Source organism: Nilaparvata lugens, chromosome 7 (assembly GCF_014356525.2).
Source record: "Nilaparvata lugens isolate BPH chromosome 7, ASM1435652v1, whole genome shotgun sequence".
NCBI classification, from domain to species: domain Eukaryota; kingdom Metazoa; phylum Arthropoda; class Insecta; order Hemiptera; family Delphacidae; genus Nilaparvata; species Nilaparvata lugens.
This window is the reverse complement of record NC_052510.1, coordinates 63,623,447-63,644,329: the sequence shown is the minus strand read 5'-3', so window position 1 is coordinate 63,644,329 and position 20,883 is coordinate 63,623,447. Positions and strand designations below refer to the sequence as shown.

The 20,883-nt window shown below is 34.5% G+C and overlaps 1 protein-coding gene across 1 annotated transcript; it reads left to right on the top strand.

The window, feature by feature from the left end:
- The first annotated feature begins 1,563 nt into the window (after positions 1-1,563).
- Positions 1,564-20,517, top strand: LOC120352252 (PI-PLC X domain-containing protein 1-like). Its single transcript, XM_039432022.1, has 4 exons — positions 1,564-1,745; positions 4,815-5,037; positions 13,814-14,103; positions 19,934-20,517. The coding sequence occupies exons 1-4, from the start codon at positions 1,667-1,669 to the stop codon at positions 20,350-20,352; spliced, it is 1,011 nt and encodes a 336-aa protein (XP_039287956.1). The 5' UTR covers positions 1,564-1,666; the 3' UTR covers positions 20,353-20,517.
- The last annotated feature ends 366 nt before the right edge of the window (positions 20,518-20,883 follow it).

Below are 20,883 nucleotides of genomic sequence, written 5' to 3'. Positions count from 1 at the left end.
GTTCACGTTATAATGGTAGTATATTTGGTGTTGCTATCCTTGTCTATCATCCTTGTATCATCTTCATATAGTGAGGTTCACGTTATAATGGTAGTATATTTGGTGTTGCTATCCTTGTCTATCATCCTTGTATCATCTTCATATAGTGAGGTTCACGTTATAATGGTAGTATATTTGGTGTTGCTATCCTTGTCTATCATCCTTGTATCATCTTCATATAGTGAGGTTCACGTTATAATGGTAGTATATTTGGTGTTGCTATCCTTGTCTATCATCCTTGTATCATCTTCATATAGTGAGGTTCACGTTATAATGGTAGTATATTTGGTGTTGCTATCCTTGTCTATCATCCTTGTATCATCTTCATATAGTGAGGTTCACGTTATAATGGTAGTATATTTGGTGTTGCTATCCTTGTCTATCATCCTTGTATCATCTTCATATAGTGAGGTTCACGTTATAATGGTAGTATATTTGGTGTTGCTATCCTTGTCTATCATCCTTGTATCATCTTCATATAGTGAGGTTCACGTTATAATGGTAGTATATTTGGTGTTGCTATCCTTGTCTATCATCCTTGTATCATCTTCATATAGTGAGGTTCACGTTATAATGGTAGTATATTTGGTGTTGCTATCCTTGTCTATCATCCTTGTATCATCTTCATATAGTGAGGTTCACGTTATAATGGTAGTATATTTGGTGTTGCTATCCTTGTCTATCATCCTTGTATCATCTTCATATAGTGAGGTTCACGTTATAATGGTAGTATATTTGGTGTTGCTATCCTTGTCTATCATCCTTGTATCATCTTCATATAGTGAGGTTCACGTTATAATGGTAGTATATTTGGTGTTGCTATCCTTGTCTATCATCCTTGTATCATCTTCATATAGTGAGGTTCACGTTATAATGGTAGTATATTTGGTGTTGCTATCCTTGTCTATCATCCTTGTATCATCTTCATATAGTGAGGTTCACGTTATAATGGTAGTATATTTGGTGTTGCTATCCTTGTCTATCATCCTTGTATCATCTTCATATAGTGAGGTTCACGTTATAATGGTATACTATGTTTGCTACAATATTTGTTAATATACTATGTACTATTCTACACTAACAGCATCTAGTTAATATTGTAGACTTTCTGAAGTAAACATGTTTTCTAAAAAAAGTGAAATAAGCAAAAATAAGTTTTTCTTGCTGGATTATACTTCTTGTAAGATCAGCTGAGGAATAACCCACACATGCACTTGTTCACTCACTTCCATTACGGTATTACACACGACAAAATATACAGCTGTATTTCCAAGGACGTATTTTATTCGTTTAATGTCCTTCAGCGAGTTATCCCAGGGTTGAGACCCAGTGCAATCGAATTTTCATATCATAAACCTACTTAGTTCTAAATTTTGTGAGAATCGTTAGTGCCGTTTTCGAGATCCGGTCACATATAAACATATAAACATCTAAACATAAACAGAAATTGCTCGTTCAATAGTATAGGATTTTAATATTTGAAAATATTTGAAAATAATTGAATTACTTAATTTGTACAGCTACTACTACGACAGAGGTATTGGAGGCGGATCCACTCTACCTGACAGTTTCATCTCTCACACACAAGTCAGGCGACAAATCACTTCTGATAGAGAGGGAACTACAAATGCATTGGAATCCTCAGCTCTTTGACAAAGTCGGTCTATTTACGTCGGACCCCTCTGTTGATAAAACAGCAAGAGCAGGTATAGAAATCAATTAAATTAATCAATTCAATTAAATTTCATTTTTTCCTTTACACTGAGGGTGATGCCCACATGAGCTCTAGGCTTGTGCGTATGGGTAATGAGACAGAGAGATGAATAATTTCATAATTAATATGAAATAATTTGTTAATCAATTATATTAATATAAATTGTTAAAAGGCGAATATGAAATAAATTGTTAATCAATTATATTAATATAAATTGTTAAAAGGCGATCTGGCAACAGAGCAAAGCGAGAAAACGATAGCGCTATCCGCTTTTTTGAATGATAGACAAGGATAGCAATACCATTGCTAATCAAACACTGCCATTATAACGTGGACCTCACTATATATATACTCCTATTATAGTGCGGTCCAAGTTATAATGATAGTATTTGCTATCCTTGTCTATCATTCGACAAATCCGGTGGTACTATCCTTTTCTAGGTCCACAACGATGACAATTATGTTTTTGACAGTGTAGAAATATAATTAATTAATGCAGAGAATTGGCATCGCTATTCTTCTATCTTTATCCACTGCCATTATAACGTGGACCACACTATAGCGTGCCGGCTATAGTTGTTTATATTTTCCTGTATCTTGTTATTTGAAACAATTTTATTGATGCCTTGTTATATTACTGTATTCTTATTGACGTCTCCTATTGCATTGTATATTGCCTTTATGAAATTAAAATATTATTTATCTATTTATTTATATTATTTATTTATCCCAATCACAACATCAAATTAATGGTTGATTGATTGAGTACTTTATCCAATCAATCAATGGTTCGGAGAGAATCAACAGGATAAACCCAAAACTGTCTCTCTCCCAAATTTTGAAAAAATAGTCCAAATGAGGTTATGAAAACACTTTTATAAAGATCACAAAATTCACAGTCCAAATATACATTATACTATAGTGAGGTCCACGTTGTAATGGCAGTGGAGAAAGATAGAACAACGTTGCCGATCCTCTGTCTTGTCAATGCCTTCTATAGACGGTAGCTGTTACAGGTTTATCAATGTGATATTAATTTATTGTTCATTCTCGTTTTTAATCAATTATATTAATATAAATTGTTAAAAGGCGATCTGGCAACAGAGCAAAGCGAGAAAACGATAGCGCTATCCGCTTTTTTGAATGATAGACAAGGATAGCAACACCAAATATACTACCATTATAACGTGAACCTCACTATATGAAGATGATACAAGGATGATAGACAAGGATAGCAACACCAAATATACTACCATTATAACGTGAACCTCACTATATGAAGATGATACAAGGATGATAGACAAGGATAGCAACACCAAATATACTACCATTATAACGTGAACCTCACTATATGAAGATGATACAAGGATGATAGACAAGGATAGCAACACCAAATATACTACCATTATAACGTGAACCTCACTATATGAAGATGATACAAGGATGATAGACAAGGATAGCAACACCAAATATACTACCATTATAACGTGAACCTCACTATATGAAGATGATACAAGGATGATAGACAAGGATAGCAACACCAAATATACTACCATTATAACGTGAACCTCACTATATGAAGATGATACAAGGATGATAGACAAGGATAGCAACACCAAATATACTACCATTATAACGTGAACCTCACTATATGAAGATGATACAAGGATGATAGACAAGGATAGCAACACCAAATATACTACCATTATAACGTGAACCTCACTATATGAAGATGATACAAGGATGATAGACAAGGATAGCAACACCAAATATACTACCATTATAACGTGAACCTCACTATATGAAGATGATACAAGGATGATAGACAAGGATAGCAACACCAAATATACTACCATTATAACGTGAACCTCACTATATGAAGATGATACAAGGATGATAGACAAGGATAGCAACACCAAATTAATGGTTGATTGATTGAGTACTTTATCCAATCAATCAATGGTTCGGAGAGAATCAACAGGATAAACCCAAAACTGTCTCTCTCCCAAATTTTGAAAAAATAGTCCAAATGAGGTTATGAAAACACTTTTATAAAGATCACAAAATTCACAGTCCAAATATACATTATACTATAGTGAGGTCCACGTTGTAATGGCAGTGGAGAAAGATAGAACAACGTTGCCGATCCTCTGTCTTGTCAATGCCTTCTATAGACGGTAGCTGTTACAGGTTTATCAATGTGATATTAATTTATTGTTCATTCTCGTTTTTAATCAATTATATTTTATTAAGCAAGAAATTGTATTTTTCAATAATTAAATAATGAATCATTATAGTTGAGATGAAATATTTCGTTAAGTCTTTCGGTACACCTTTCTATTTTTATTTAATTTGGATAATCGTTTTCAATATAATTGTTGAGATCATTTTAAGAGTGAGAAAAAGTGGCAACTGAAGTTTTTAAGTGGTCTAATAAGCGAGTTGTTGAAGTGCTAAACTCCGTTTTCTTTCCAGATCATAAACGGTTTCGAATTTTCCATTGAAGTTTTTTTAAATGCATACAGAATATCATTGGCTTTGTTCTAATATGCGTTTTTCGCAATTAATGCTAAAATGAACAATAATTTATCGAATTTACAAAAAATGTTACTTTTTTATTTATGAACGATATGGGGAATAAAATGTCTTAGATTGGGAAGATACATTTTTTAAATATTTAAGAGAAGCTCTAATAATACAGTCGGAACCGTTTATGATCTGGAAAGTAAGCACTTGAACAACTCATAACTCGCTTATTAGACCACTTGAAAATTTCAGTTGCCACTTTTTCTAACTCTTATAATGATCTTAACAATTATATTAAAAATATTATCCAATTTGAATATAAAAAAGTGTAGGCCTACCGAACAGCCTAAATTGATTACTAATTCTACATTGTTAAAAGCGGATCTGGCACTGGCAACAGAGCAAAGCGAGAAAGAGATAGCCCTATCCGCTTTGTTGAATGATGGACAAGTATAGCAATACCATTGCTGATCGAACTCTGCCATTATAACGTGGACCTCCCTATATATTAATTTTGTATTTTGTATTCTTATAGTGATAATGATACGGAATACGGCCTCGGACTATGACAGAGGTTATTATGAGACGAGTTTGAGCATAGGGAGTCCCACATTTCCTGCTGGATGGGAGAAAAATTCGACCGAAGAGAGGGTACCAGGGGCAAACTGTCTGCCATTTTGGATTGTGGGATGGAAAGCTGGTCTCCCGTTGGATATCCGCTGCCTGATGATCAATCCAACGTGGATGAATGATCATAGGTGAGATTCATCTATTGATTCATTCATTTGTTTATTTATTTATTTGTTTATTCATTCATGCATCTATTTAATCTTTTATTCATTTATTTATTTATTCATTCATTCATTCAAGATCATGTTTGAATGAGAATAGAAGGAAAACCGGGAAGAAGAAGAAGAAGAAGAAGAAGAAGAAGAAGAAGAAGAAGAAGAAGAAGAAGAAGAAGAAGAAGAAGAAGAAGAAGAAGAAGAAGAAGAAGAAGAAGAAGAAGAAGAAGAAGAAGAAGAAGAAGAAGAAGAGAAGAAGAAGAAGAAGAAGAAGAAGAAGAAGAAGAAGAAGAAGAAGAAGAAGAAGAAGAAGAAGAAGAAGAAGAAGAAGAAGAAGAAGAAGAAGAAGAAGAAGAAGAAGAAGAAGAAGAAGAAGAAGAAGAAGAAGAAGAAGAAGAAGAAGAAGAAGAAGAAGAAGAAGAAGAAGAAGAAGAAGAAGAAGAAGAAGAAGAAGAAGAAGAAGAAGAAGAAGAAGAAGAAGAAGAAGAAGAAGAAGAAGAAGAAGAAGAAGAAGAAGAAGAAGAAGAAGAAGAAGAAGAAGAAGAAGAAGAAGAAGAAGAAGAAGAAGAAGAAGAAGAAGAAGAAGAAGAAGAAGAAGAAGAATTGATTACTAATTCTACATTGTTAAAAGCGGATCTGGCACTGGCAACAGAGCAAAGCGAGAAAGAGATAGCCCTATCCGCTTTGTTGAATGATAGACAAGGATAGCAACACCAATGTTGATCAAATATACTACCATTATAACGTGAACCTCACTATATGAAGATGATACAAGGATGATAGACAAGGATAGCAACACCAAATATACTACCATTATAACGTGAACCTCACTATATGAAGATGATACAAGGATGATAGACAAGGATAGCAACACCAAATATACTACCATTATAACGTGAACCTCACTATATGAAGATGATACAAGGATGATAGACAAGGATAGCAACACCAAATATACTACCATTATAACGTGAACCTCACTATATGAAGATGATACAAGGATGATAGACAAGGATAGCAACACCAAATATACTACCATTATAACGTGAACCTCACTATATGAAGATGATACAAGGATGATAGACAAGGATAGCAACACCAAATATACTACCATTATAACGTGAACCTCACTATATGAAGATGATACAAGGATGATAGACAAGGATAGCAACACCAATGTTGATCAAATATACTACCATTATAACGTGAACCTCACTATATGAAGATGATACAAGGATGATAGACAAGGATAGCAACACCAATGTTGATCAAATATACTACCATTATAACGTGAACCTCACTATATGAAGATGATACAAGGATGATAGACAAGGATAGCAACACCAATGTTGATCAAATATACTACCATTATAACGTGAACCTCACTATATGAAGATGATACAAGGATGATAGACAAGGATAGCAACACCAATGTTGATCAAATATACTACCATTATAACGTGAACCTCACTATATGAAGATGATACAAGGATGATAGACAAGGATAGCAACACCAAATATACTACCATTATAACGTGAACCTCACTATATGAAGATGATACAAGGATGATAGACAAGGATAGCAACACCAAATATACTACCATTATAACGTGAACCTCACTATATGAAGATGATACAAGGATGATAGACAAGGATAGCAACACCAAATATACTACCATTATAACGTGAACCTCACTATATGAAGATGATACAAGGATGATAGACAAGGATAGCAACACCAAATATACTACCATTATAACGTGAACCTCACTATATGAAGATGATACAAGGATGATAGACAAGGATAGCAACACCAAATATACTACCATTATAACGTGAACCTCACTATATGAAGATGATACAAGGATGATAGACAAGGATAGCAACACCAAATATACTACCATTATAACGTGAACCTCACTATATGAAGATGATACAAGGATGATAGACAAGGATAGCAACACCAAATATACTACCATTATAACGTGAACCTCACTATATGAAGATGATACAAGGATGATAGACAAGGATAGCAACACCAAATATACTACCATTATAACGTGAACCTCACTATATGAAGATGATACAAGGATGATAGACAAGGATAGCAACACCAAATATACTACCATTATAACGTGAACCTCACTATATGAAGATGATACAAGGATGATAGACAAGGATAGCAACACCAAATATACTACCATTATAACGTGAACCTCACTATATGAAGATGATACAAGGATGATAGACAAGGATAGCAACACCAAATATACTACCATTATAACGTGAACCTCACTATATGAAGATGATACAAGGATGATAGACAAGGATAGCAACACCAAATATACTACCATTATAACGTGAACCTCACTATATGAAGATGATACAAGGATGATAGACAAGGATAGCAACACCAAATATACTACCATTATAACGTGAACCTCACTATATGAAGATGATACAAGGATGATAGACAAGGATAGCAACACCAAATATACTACCATTATAACGTGAACCTCACTATATGAAGATGATACAAGGATGATAGACAAGGATAGCAACACCAATGTTGATCAAATATACTACCATTATAACGTGAACCTCACTATATGAAGATGATACAAGGATGATAGACAAGGATAGCAACACCAAATATACTACCATTATAACGTGAACCTCACTATATGAAGATGATACAAGGATGATAGACAAGGATAGCAACACCAAATATACTACCATTATAACGTGAACCTCACTATATGAAGATGATACAAGGATGATAGACAAGGATAGCAACACCAATGTTGATCAAATATACTACCATTATAACGTGAACCTCACTATATGAAGATGATACAAGGATGATAGACAAGGATAGCAACACCAAATATACTACCATTATAACGTGAACCTCACTATATGAAGATGATACAAGGATGATAGACAAGGATAGCAACACCAAATATACTACCATTATAACGTGAACCTCACTATATGAAGATGATACAAGGATGATAGACAAGGATAGCAACACCAAATATACTACCATTATAACGTGAACCTCACTATATGAAGATGATACAAGGATGATAGACAAGGATAGCAACACCAAATATACTACCATTATAACGTGAACCTCACTATATGAAGATGATACAAGGATGATAGACAAGGATAGCAACACCAAATATACTACCATTATAACGTGAACCTCACTATATGAAGATGATACAAGGATGATAGACAAGGATAGCAACACCAAATATACTACCATTATAACGTGAACCTCACTATATGAAGATGATACAAGGATGATAGACAAGGATAGCAACACCAATGTTGATCAAATATACTACCATTATAACGTGAACCTCACTATATGAAGATGATACAAGGATGATAGACAAGGATAGCAACACCAATGTTGATCAAATATACTACCATTATAACGTGAACCTCACTATATGAAGATGATACAAGGATGATAGACAAGGATAGCAACACCAAATATACTACCATTATAACGTGAACCTCACTATATGAAGATGATACAAGGATGATAGACAAGGATAGCAACACCAAATATACTACCATTATAACGTGAACCTCACTATATGAAGATGATACAAGGATGATAGACAAGGATAGCAACACCAATGTTGATCAAATATACTACCATTATAACGTGAACCTCACTATATGAAGATGAAGAAGAAGAAGAGAAGAAGAAGAAGAAAAGAAGAAGAAGAAGAAGAAGAAGAAGAAGAAGAAGAAGAAGAAGAAGAGAAGAAGAAGAAGAAGAAGAAGAAGAAAAGAAGAAGAAGAAGAAGAAGAAGAAGAGAAGAAGAAGAAGAAGAGAAGAAGAAGAAGAAAAGAAGAAGAAGAAGAAGAAAAGAAGAAGAAGAAGAGAAGAAGAAGAAGAAGAAAAGAAGAAGAAGAAGAAGAGAAGAAGAAGAAGAAAAGAAGAAGAAGAAGAAGAAGAAGAAGAGAAGAAGAAGAAGAAAAGAAGAAGAAGAAGAGAAGAAGAAGAAGAAGAGAAGAAGAAGAAGAAGAAAAGAAGAAGAAGAAGAAGAAGAGAAGAAGAAGAAGAAGAAGAAAAGAAGAAGAAGAAGAAGAAGAAAAGAAGAAGAAGAAGAAGAAAAGAAGAAGAAGAAGAGAAGAAGAAGAAGAGAAGAAGAAGAAGAAGAAGAAGAAGAAGAAGAGAAGAAGAAGAAGAAGAAGAGAAGAAGAAGAAGAGAAGAAGAAGAAGAAGAAGAAGAAGAAGAGAAGAAGAAGAAGAGAAGAAGAAGAAGAAAAGAAGAAGAAGAAGAAGAGAAGAAGAAGAAGAGAAGAAGAAGAAGAGAAGAAGAAGAAGAGAAGAAGAAGAAGAGAAGAAGAAGAAGAAGAAGAGAAGAAGAAGAAGAAAAGAAGAAGAAGAAGAGAAGAAGAAGAAGAAAAGAAGAAGAAGAAGAAGAAGAGAAGAAGAAGAAGAGAAGAAGAAGAAGAAGAAAAGAAGAAGAAGAAGAAGAGAAGAAGAAGAAGAGAAGAAGAAGAAGAAGAAGAAGAGAAGAAGAAGAAGAAGAGAAGAAGAAGAAGAAGAGAAGAAGAAGAAGAAAAGAAGAAGAAGAAGAAAAGAAGAAGAAGAAGAAAAGAAGAAGAAGAAGAAGAGAAGAAGAAGAAGAGAAGAAGAAGAAGAAGAAGAGAAGAAGAAGAAGAAGAAGAAAAGAAGAAGAAGAAGAAGAAGAAGAAGAAAAGAAGAAGAAGAAGAAAAGAAGAAGAAGAAGAGAAGAAGAAGAAGAAGAGAAGAAGAAGAAGAGAAGAAGAAGAAGAAGAAGAAGAAGAGAAGAAGAAGAAGAGAAGAAGAAGAAGAAAAGAAGAAGAAGAAGAAGAAAAGAAGAAGAAGAAGAAGAAGAAGAGAAGAAGAAGAAGAAAAGAAGAAGAAGAAGAAAAGAAGAAGAAGAAGAGAAGAAGAAGAAGAAAAGAAGAAGAAGAAGAAAAGAAGAAGAAGAAGAGAAGAAGAAGAAGAAAAGAAGAAGAAGAAGAAGAAGAAAAGAAGAAGAAGAAGAGAAGAAGAAGAAGAAAAGAAGAAGAAGAAGAGAAGAAGAAGAAGAAAAGAAGAAGAAGAAGAGAAGAAGAAGAAGAGAAGAAGAAGAAGAAGAAAAGAAGAAGAAGAAGAGAAGAAGAAGAAGAAGAAGAAGAAAAGAAGAAGAAGAAGAAGAAGAAGAAGAGAAGAAGAAGAAGAAGAGAAGAAGAAGAAGAAGAAGAAGAAAAGAAGAAGAAGAAGAAAAGAAGAAGAAGAAGAAAAGAAGAAGAAGAAGAGAAGAAGAAGAAGAAAAGAAGAAGAAGAAGAAGAAGAAAAGAAGAAGAAGAAGAAGAAGAAGAGAAGAAGATGCCTATGACAAGACGTTGATATGGAATACCAATGTGGTCTTTTTTCCTAGTATCATAAGCAATATTGGAGACCGAGCTTCGCTCTGGAGTACAAAAGCATAAACAATTTATTACGAAAGATGAAATTATGATAACATCCATACATAAATGTTCTATCTGATCACAGTAAATTGAGATTAATTCCCAGAGGAATGCAAAAATTTCCCTCACAAAGGCACAGTTGCAGTTTTACTCCTGAACCTAATTTCACGTGAACCAAATCAGAGAAGACCATTTCAAAAAGATAAATCAACTGGAATTAATCGGGATTGAAAATAACCCGGCTTTTTTGCAACCGGCCCTAAGTACCTGATTAAATGATTACAAAAGTTCAACAGCTGAGACATAATTTTGACACAGTCCCACACAAACATGAACTCGCTCACTCACTTCCATCACCAACAGACGACGAAATAATTATTATCAGCTGTTTTCTCAAGGACGAATAATAATTATCCGTTTAATGTCCTTCAGCGAGTTTGCCCACGGATGAGACTTAGTGCTATCGGATTTTTATATTATAAACCTACTATGTTCTGAATTTCGTGAGAATCGTTCGAGCCGTTTTCGAGATCCGGTGAAATACAAACATATAAACATCTAAACAGAAATTGCTCGTTTAATAGTATAGGATGAATATTGGATCTTTTCTTCAAGTTATGGAGATTCTTTCTAGTATGCACATGATTACATGAAATATAATAGAGATTTATGACAGTTAATATTTTTGTTTTTTTGAAAAGAGGTCGACAGTGTGATCTAGATTCTCTGCACCTGTCAATATTCGGATAGCCTTTTTCTGCAACAGTAGGACCTTCTAAATGTGGCAGATGTTTCCATATACTAAACTTCCATTTTACCAAGTCATTTGATTCAATTACTTTACTAGCAGGTAACCCGTGCTCCGCTCAGGTCTATTTTGAAACTTGATGAACTGAAAACTTGACCTACGGTAATTGAAATCTAGAAGAATTGAAAATAAGCCTATTACCAACCTCGGTTAATTAAGAATCTACATCCAACATTTGAAGTTAATCAGTTCAGTAGTTGAGACGTGATGATGCGTCAAACATAGAAATTTTCCTTTCCCGTACGTGTATAAGCCAGCTCTTTCCTTTATTAGTATAGTTATATCGGGGCACCGAGCTTTGCTCGTTATTAATTTATTGATAAACAGAGCACAATTCTTAAAAATGATTGGCGAAGGACAAACAGGCACAGTCCAAAACTGTTTCTTCAGCAGCTTCTCTTTGTCTCAGAAACAGAGTAACGGCTAGCAACAGTCACAGTTATAACATAGTTAATCAAAAGTATTCTTTGAGTATCTATAGTGAGGTCCACGTTATAATGGAAGTGTACGATTCGCAATGGTGTTGCTATCCTTGTCTATCGTTCAACAAATGTGAAAGAGTTGGGGGTTAGGTTTTATTTAATAATGTTTCATTAGGATAGGTTAGGTTTTTGCTTTAAAATTGCAATATGCTAGAAGGGGCTAGGGTCTAGGTAGAGTTATGTTTTTAATGTTTCAAAGGTAAAAAGATTGGTTAGGGGGTTAGGATTTTGCTTCGAACCACATGTTTGTGAACATGTTCATGAAAAGAACCACATGTTTGTGAACATGTTCATGAAATGAACCACATGTTTGTGAACATGTTCATGAAATGAACCACATGTTTGTGAACATGTTCATGAAATGAACCACATGTTTGTGAACATCTTCATGAAATGAACCACATGTTTGTGAACATCTTCATGAAATGAACCACATGTTAATGTTTTGTTCTAAAGATGACGAATAAATCGAAAGTGTTAAATGTGAAAGGGTTAGAGGTTAGGTTTAATTTAGGTTATATTTAATAATGTGTTATTAGGATAGGTTAGGTTTTTGCTTTGAAATCCAAATTATTAAATGTGAAGGGGTAAGGGGTTAGTGGTTAGGTTTTTTGGATTATATTCAATAATGTTTCATGAGGTTAGGTCAGGTTTTTGCTTTAAAATTGCAATATGCTAGAAGGGGCTAGGGTCTAGGTAGAGTTATGTTTTAATGTTTCAAAGGTAAAAAGATTGGTTAGGGGGTTAGGATTTTGCTTTGAAATTGCAATATGCTGGAAGGGATTGGAGGTTTTTCAAATAGTTATGTTTATTGATGTTTTAGATGTAGAAGGGGAGGTTGAGGGTTCGGTTTTTGTTTTGAAATGTCAATATGCTAACTTAGTTATAGTGTTTTTTTAACATCAGTTAAATAACAACTGTTATATTTATTAATTATATTTTTCAAAAGTATTCTTTCTTTATTAAATAAAATGATAATATATTGATTATTATATTGGATTCAATGATAAATCATCATTGGATAATATAATACCTTCATCAAATAGAATGACGATTGGCTCCAGTTACAGTGCTCGGTAACCATCATCACAAAGAACGTTAAATTCAAAGAACTGACTGAATGGAACGGGAAAAACCCGTTGCTAACGCATGCGCGATACGGTGCTGTCTGAGACAGAGAGTGGTTTGTGTTTCTTCCCCGAATTTTGATTTATACACTATAAATGGGCCAAGAAGTAGGTTATGTTTCATACATTTGAATTCAGGTCCAATTTTTAGTCAAAATATTTAAAAACAGAAAAGTTCTAATTTAGATTGTTTACAAACCAAATTGAATAGCAGAATAACACTCACTAATCACTTAAAAACTGTAAAATAATGATTAACTTTGATTACTATGATATACTCTAATCTAGAGTGATAAACCATGTCATGTCAACAAATCAGATTATTTTGATAGAGTCTATTAAAATTTCTAGATAATATTTCTCGCGAGATACGGTAAGCTGTTTGAATGATTACACAGCTGATCTCCCACACAGGCACACGCATCTTCTGTTATCGACAGACGACGAAAACTGTTCTTCCAAGGATGAATTTTCCTTTTAATGTCCTTCAGAGAGTTTTTCCAAGGATGAGACCTAGTGAAATCGAATCTTTAGATTATAAACCTACTATGTTCTGAATTTCGTGAGAATCGTTAGAGCCGTTTCCGAGATCCGGTGGAATATAAACATATAAACATCTAAACATCTAAGAAACATCTAAACATCTAAACATCTGAACATCTAAACATCTAAACATCTAAACATCCAAACATCTAAACATCTAAAGATATAAACATCTAAACATCTAAACATCTAAACATCTAAACATCCAAACATCTAAACATATAAACAGAAATTGCTCGTTTAATAGTATAGGATAGATTGAGATTCAGTCACATTACCTCTTACAACAATGATCATCTTTTCAAATCAACTTATTCCAAATTTTATCATTTTTTCAGTTTCTGGATAAACCACGACCTGATCAAAGTAAGGCCATTAGTTCCAATGCTGAAGGACATCCGGAAATTTCTAGAAGCTGCCACAAGTGAAATTATCATTTTGGATTTCCACCGTTTCCCGGTGGGCTTTTCCGGTCGCCATCATCGTCATCATAGTCTGGTGAGAATTCTGGAACGAGAGTTGGGCGAATTCGCTTTTCCATATCAGGAAGAATTTCCAATGCTGGAGGAGATTTGGAACTTGGGACGGAATTTGATTATTTCCTATGGAGATGACGTCACTGTGGAAGGTGAGCTCCAACGAAATGCCTCTTGTTTCTCTTCTTCTTCTTCTTCTTCTTCTTCTTCTTCTCCTTCTTCTTCTCCTCCTTCTTCTTCTTCTTCTTCTTCTTCTTCTTCTCCATCATTTTTCTTCTTCTTCTCTTTCTTCTTACTCTTCTTCATCATCTCCTTCTCATCCTGTCTTCTACTCCTTCTTCCCCTCCCAAATTTTTCTTCTTCTCCTCATCTACTTTCCTTTTTCTCCTGTACTCCCTTTCTCATCCTTCTTCTTCTTCACCTCCTGTATTTTATCCCTCTTCCTTTTCTACTTCTTCTTCTCCTTCTGTATTTTTATTCTTCTATTGTATTTTTCCCTTCTTATTTTTCTTCTTCATCTTCTTCTCCTACTGTATTTTTCTTCTTCTTCTCCCCATGTATTATTTTTTCTCTTCTTATTTGTTTCATGTTATCTTTTATCCAGTCTCTTACCCTTGTCTCCTTTTCCTTCTCTTCCTCATTTTCTCTTTTTCATATTCTCTTTTCCTCTGCTTCTCCTTCCTTCTTCTTCTCATATTTTTCTCGTAATTTCCTCTGTTATTTCTGTCCTATTCCTCCATCATCTTCTCCTTCCTCTTTTTCTCATTTTTACTTCTTATTTTAACTCTTCCTCTTCTTCTTCTTCTTCTTCTTCTTCTTCTTCTTCTTCTTCGTCTTCATCCATTTCTTATTCATCTTCTCCCATCTTTTCCTTTTTCTTTTTTTTCTTCTCTTCCTGTCCTCTCCTTCACTTCCACCAGTCTTCTTTTCCACCCCCTCTGTTTTTTCTCCTTCTTCTCCTATATTTTTCTTCACCTTCTTCTTCATCTCATTTAATTTAAAAAAAAAAAAATTTAATTTAAAATTTAATTGGCGTTGCCAGCAAAACCTAAGTTTGTGTGCTAGCAACGAGTACCAAAAGATTTAATTTAATTTAACATAAACATAAAAGATGATTAAACATTTTATTTGAATGGTAGTAATAATAAATAATAACTTAAATAATAATAATATAATAATTGTAGTAATATAATATCTGAAAAAAATATAACTTAGTGAAAATAATATCAAAGAAAAAAGTTTTTTTTTAATAAAGTAGATTCTAACTGTACATGAGGCGAAAAACATTGTTACTTCTGATCCATCTCTCTATATTTTTAATGGCTGATTTATTAAATCTATTGAGATTAATTGGTCTGGCAAAATATTCATTAATCTATTACTCATGTATATGAACTGCCTGCGGCATACTGTAAATTTGTTCTAGGAATGCGGTAATGAGATGATGAACGGAAATTATACGATGGAATGTTAGTTTCAAAGAGATTTTTATACTTATGAACGGCTAGAATTAAGTTTTTCACGTAAAGTTGTCTCACTGTTAAAACTGGGAACTCTGCAAAAAGGCTATGGCTGGGATATCGTCTTGGTCTTCCAAGTGCAGCTTTCAAAATATATCTTTGAATTACGGAGATTTTATTAAAATGGATGTCCAATGCTCCACCCCATACCCTAATACCATATTGCAATATGGACTGGGCATATGCTGAATAAGCCATCTTTATTATAGTTGGGTCATTGAGCTCATTCAATCTATGGAATTTGTGAATTATGTGTTTTATTTTCTTACACATGTTATTTATATGTGCATTCCATTTAAGATGAGAGTCTACAAAGACTCCTAGATATTTAGTTTCTTTCACGTTTTTTAATGAGTGACAATCACAATCTCCATCACCAGTCCGCAATCTTTCCCGTTCAAGACAGATTGAAGAGTGTATTCTGATACCAGTATTCAGAATATCTCTGGGGAGAGAGCTCACTGCTGGTGAGAATACCATATATACACTCTTATTGGCATTCAGTGTAAGAATGTGTTGGTCAAGCCATGATTTAACACGTGTGAGACCAGACTCTGCCAAGCGCTTAGCTTCATCCCAGCTTGAACCAGTAAAGACCAATGCCGTGTCATCAGCAAAAGAGATCGAATGACAACCAGCTATATCAAGTCTCAATAGGTCATTAATATAGAGGAGAAATAGAATTGGTGACAGAACCGTTCCCTGTGGAAGGCCGAACTCAGTTAAAGTTAGTTTACTGGTTTTTCCATCTATAGTCAGAATTTGTGATCTGTCTTTCAAATAATTCTCAAAAAATTTCAAAACTGTGCCACGAAAACCTATACCCTCCAACTTTCTCAAGAGAAAGATGTGAGGAATAGTATCAAAGGCCTTGGCTAAGTCCAAATAGACAGCCAAGGTCCTTCTGTTCATCTGAAAATTATTTGTCACAATCCTCACCAGCTCTGATATTGCATCCTCAGTGCATTTTCCCTCTTGAAAACCAAATTGATTTTCTGCTATTAAATTATGCCTTTGAAGATATTTCATCATACGTACCTTCATCAATTTTTCAAAAATCTTAGACAGGTTACTTATTAAACTAATAGGGCGATAATTTTCAGGAGCTTGTCTCTCACCTGATTTAAATAGTGGAATTATATTTGCAACCTTAAAGTGTGAAGGAAAATGACCTGTTTCGAAACATTGTTAAACAAAATTGATAAAGGCTGAGATATGTATTCTGATATATTTTTCAAACAAACATTGCTTATATTATCAATACCAGGAGATGAATTAGTTTTTAATGTATTTATCATGGCAGCAACTTCATCGGAATTTGTAGGGAAAATGAAAAACGAATCTCGAAAATGTTGAGTGTGTGGAACTAAAGTTGGTACTGGGTGACTTGAGTTCAAACTATTATTCAGATTTTCTGCATAACTTCTACCTACTTGCGAGAAATAATTATTTAATATTATAGGGTCGATGTCAGGAGCTTTTCTATTTCGTTTTATATCTAAAATTTCCTCTATACAGAGCCACGTCTTTTTGTTGTTCCCTTTACAAGTTGACATTTTATTTTTAAAGTAGTCTAGTTTAGCTTTCTTAATTAATGTGTTAAGTAGATTTCTATAGTTTTTGTATCTAGCTTTCAGTGTAGCATTAAATGGTTGGATTTTTAGTTTTTTATGTAGTTTGTCCCTCTCTCTTATGGATTTTATTAGCCCTGAAGTTATCCATTTTTTTAATGGTCTATTTTTATTTGTCATTTTAATTTGTTCGGTCGCAGAATCTATGTGGTCCATCAGTTTATTAAAGAAAGCATTTATTTTGTCATCCAAATCAAGATTAGCCTCATTAAAAGTAGTTTCATTCTTCCAACTTTCCTGTCTCAACTTGTCCGTAAGGTTCTTATAGTTTATCCGTTTAATAATATTCTCCTTTACATCAATATAGACTGGGTTTGAATTTCCTATGTGTAGTGTAGTACAGAAGTGGTCAGTAATACAGGTCCTTTGAACAGAGCTTATTATGTTTTCATATTTAAAATTAGCATTTTTGTAAAAAATGTGGTCTATGCATGTACCTGTATTGTGTGTTACTCTAGTAGGTATATTAATAAGAGATCTCAGGCCATACATTTGCATTAGACCGCTATATTCATTTGCCAAACTACTGTTACGTAAGATATCAATGTTTATATCTCCTATTAAAACCGCATTCTCATTCTTATCAATATTTCTCAGAATAATATCTAACTCGTTAAAGAAAACTTCAATATTAGCAGAGGGTGATCTGTACACGGCAATCAACGATACGAAGCAGTCGAATGCTTGTAATCTAATCGAGACGATATCAGCCTCCGAGCTCTCACAATTGACACAGTCAAACTTTATGCCATCCCTCACAAACAAACACAGACCGTTACTTTTGTTCAGCTGGCCTGGCTTATCAATAACCGAGTAACCGTCTATTCCGTAATCAAAAGATCTGTTTTCAGTCATCCACGTCTCGGTTAATACTATTAAATCGTACTTAATCTTGCAGTTTTGTACAGTGTAAATGAATTCATCGAAATTTTTACTAATACTGCGGATATTCATGTGTAATATATTTAGGAAATTTGTATTGCCCATCTCATGCCCATCCACATGAACCACTGGATCAAAACCGAAGATATCATCACTTTCAATTGCATTAAAACATTCCAATTCAATCACCTCATCAAAATTATACTCATGATTCATTAATATATATGTTTAAAAAACAAAACAAAACAAAAAAAAAAAAATGGAAAAATGTTAGAGACAGAAAAAATTGTAAATATATAGAACAAAACAAAATCAAATAACCAGTTCACTGCGCATCGAGAAATATTAATTCAGAATTTACGGTTTCTCATAATATTATTATTCACTTATTATATTCGTCCAAATCCTCATCACACATAATTCTTCTTGTTCGCGAATTTTCAGTTTGTTTTACGAAGATCTTGCAATCACGAACCCAGACAAACGCGAGTTTCTTCTTCATTCTCAGGTCCTTAGCTCTACCCAGTAAACGTTTGAAGAATGGAGATAAATGTTCATTCACGTATACCGTTGCGGTAGGTAGTTTACTGCATATATCGCTGGATTTAATGACTCTCTTCTTTCGCGAAGCTGTGATCCACTCAATCTTCTTAGATCTTGAAGTAAATTTTGCGACAATTGAAGAAGACCCTTTAGCATTGGGAACTCTATGAACGATGGATAAGTCCTCCTTCTTGAAGCTCACATTTATCGTTTTAGCTACCGATTCCATGATGAGCGGCAAATTCTCTTCTTTAGTTTCGGGAATCCCAACTATTTCCAAGTTATCCAGTCTAGTGTACTGTTGGAGACTGTGAATTTCCTTTTCCAGACGGTAAATATGTGATTTATTGTCCGTGTTTTGTAACTCTAGATCGGCACATTTTTGTTTCAAAACATTATTTTCGTTAGTGAGCGTGTTAATATGTGTCTTAATATCATCGGTTTTAGTATTTAAGTTTTCTAACTTTGAGTTGAGTTCATCTAGCCTTGCCGTGAGTTCAGTTCTTAAACTTGTTAGTAAATCAGAGAATTGTTTTATATTAATGTCCGACTGACCCAAAGAACTACTCCTTTCTGGCAAACAGTAATCACACTTCCATGTAGCTCTGGCTTGTTGATTCCTCTTTTTGAATTTCTCGATGTTTTCCAGTCTTGTGCATGCTGGGTGAAAAGCCCATTTACACTCACTACACTCAATCGATGGTTCATTCTCGGTAAAAGAAATCTTACATTGAAACACTGAGCCATGACTGAACTTAGTTGAAAAGTTTGCGTAAATTTAGAAGAAAAGTTTTCACTTTGAGCTATCGCGCGCAGCGGCAAAGGTCACTGATTAGACAGATACAATCGACACAACCGTTCTCATCGAGTGCTGAACTGATACTGAACATTCTCCTGTCACCCTCTCTCCTTCTAGTTTACTCCTCCTTATCCACCTGTATTCGATTCTTCTCCTTCTTCTTTTCCCACCTATTTTATTCATTAATTCTTTTATTGTGTATTGATTTATGCAATACGTATATCATAAAAATGATAGGGAGAGAAAAAATAAGGTAACCTTGTGCTATTCCTCTCCCAAATTTGAATAAGGTTACGCATAGTCCGAAATATGTTAAGTCTTGTAGTTGTTCACTTCACAAAATTTTTAAGATCTTAATTATTTTTACCTCTTCTTCTTCTGTCTTTCTCTTATGCTACTTCTTCCTCTTTTTCTTCTTCTCCTGTTTTTCTTCATTTTCTCATTCATCTTAGTAGACTCTTCATTAAATCCTCAGCAGATGAAAAATATTGCGCAATGAAACTAATCTAAACCGAATCCTCTGTTACATTTTCAAACCTCTGCCATCAATTTTGAATTACATTTTTTAAACTGGTGTCAAAATAATTTTCATTTTACACTTTTCCAGAATACCCCTGGCTGTGGCCCCCCATAAAACAGATGTGGGGCAACAAGCAGACCCCCCTAGACCTGTACACCTTTCTGCACGAGTGCATGGTGGGCGCCAAATTCAACTCATCTCATCCAGGTCTCTGGGCAGCTATGGCTCAGCTGACTCCGGCTCCCTTCGACCTGCTCTTCCAGCCCGACTTCAGTCTGCGCCACTTGACCCACCAGGTGTCGCGCAACTTGACCCAATTGTGCCAGGAGAGCTGGTGGGACAAGGCCAACATATTTGCCACTGATTTCTTCCTGGAGAACAACATTGTTAACGTGGCTATAGAAGCCAATATAAAACGCGCCGGCTTCAAGTTGGTCTGTGAAAAGTTTGAGGGTAGCGGCATGGACTCCATTTTGGATTGGGAGGAAGAGGGGTTTGTGATTTAGGGTAGTGGGGCTGGTGATGTAAGAGGGGGTACCCCTACTTCACTACCTCCGTAAAAAAAGCCGTAGTGCATTCGTGTGACGTCAGCACAGGTAGGGCTCAATTTAATATCAGCTGTTTTAGCACACATGAAATTTAGCAGCCGGAAAGGGTACTCTTTCCGGCCTTAGCCGGAAAGAAACCTGTTCTGACGTCAGACGAGAGTCGTCTGCAAACAATGTCTTTCAGATCCACGTAGGGACTGCAAAACAGCTGCTTTCTGTGCAGTGTGGCAAAAAGATCTGTTACATTCCAATATCGGGGGACCGAGCTTTGAAATTATACTACAGTCCAAATCAGAATCTAGGTTAAGCTACTATCACTCATCAAAATAAAAATTTATGCATACTTAAAAAAAACACATCATCAAATCATTACAAATAGATATACTAAGAATTCGATTTAGAATGATATACTATGTTTGCTACAATATTTGCTAATATACTATGTACTATTCTACACTAACAGCATCTGGTTACTATTTTGGACTTTCT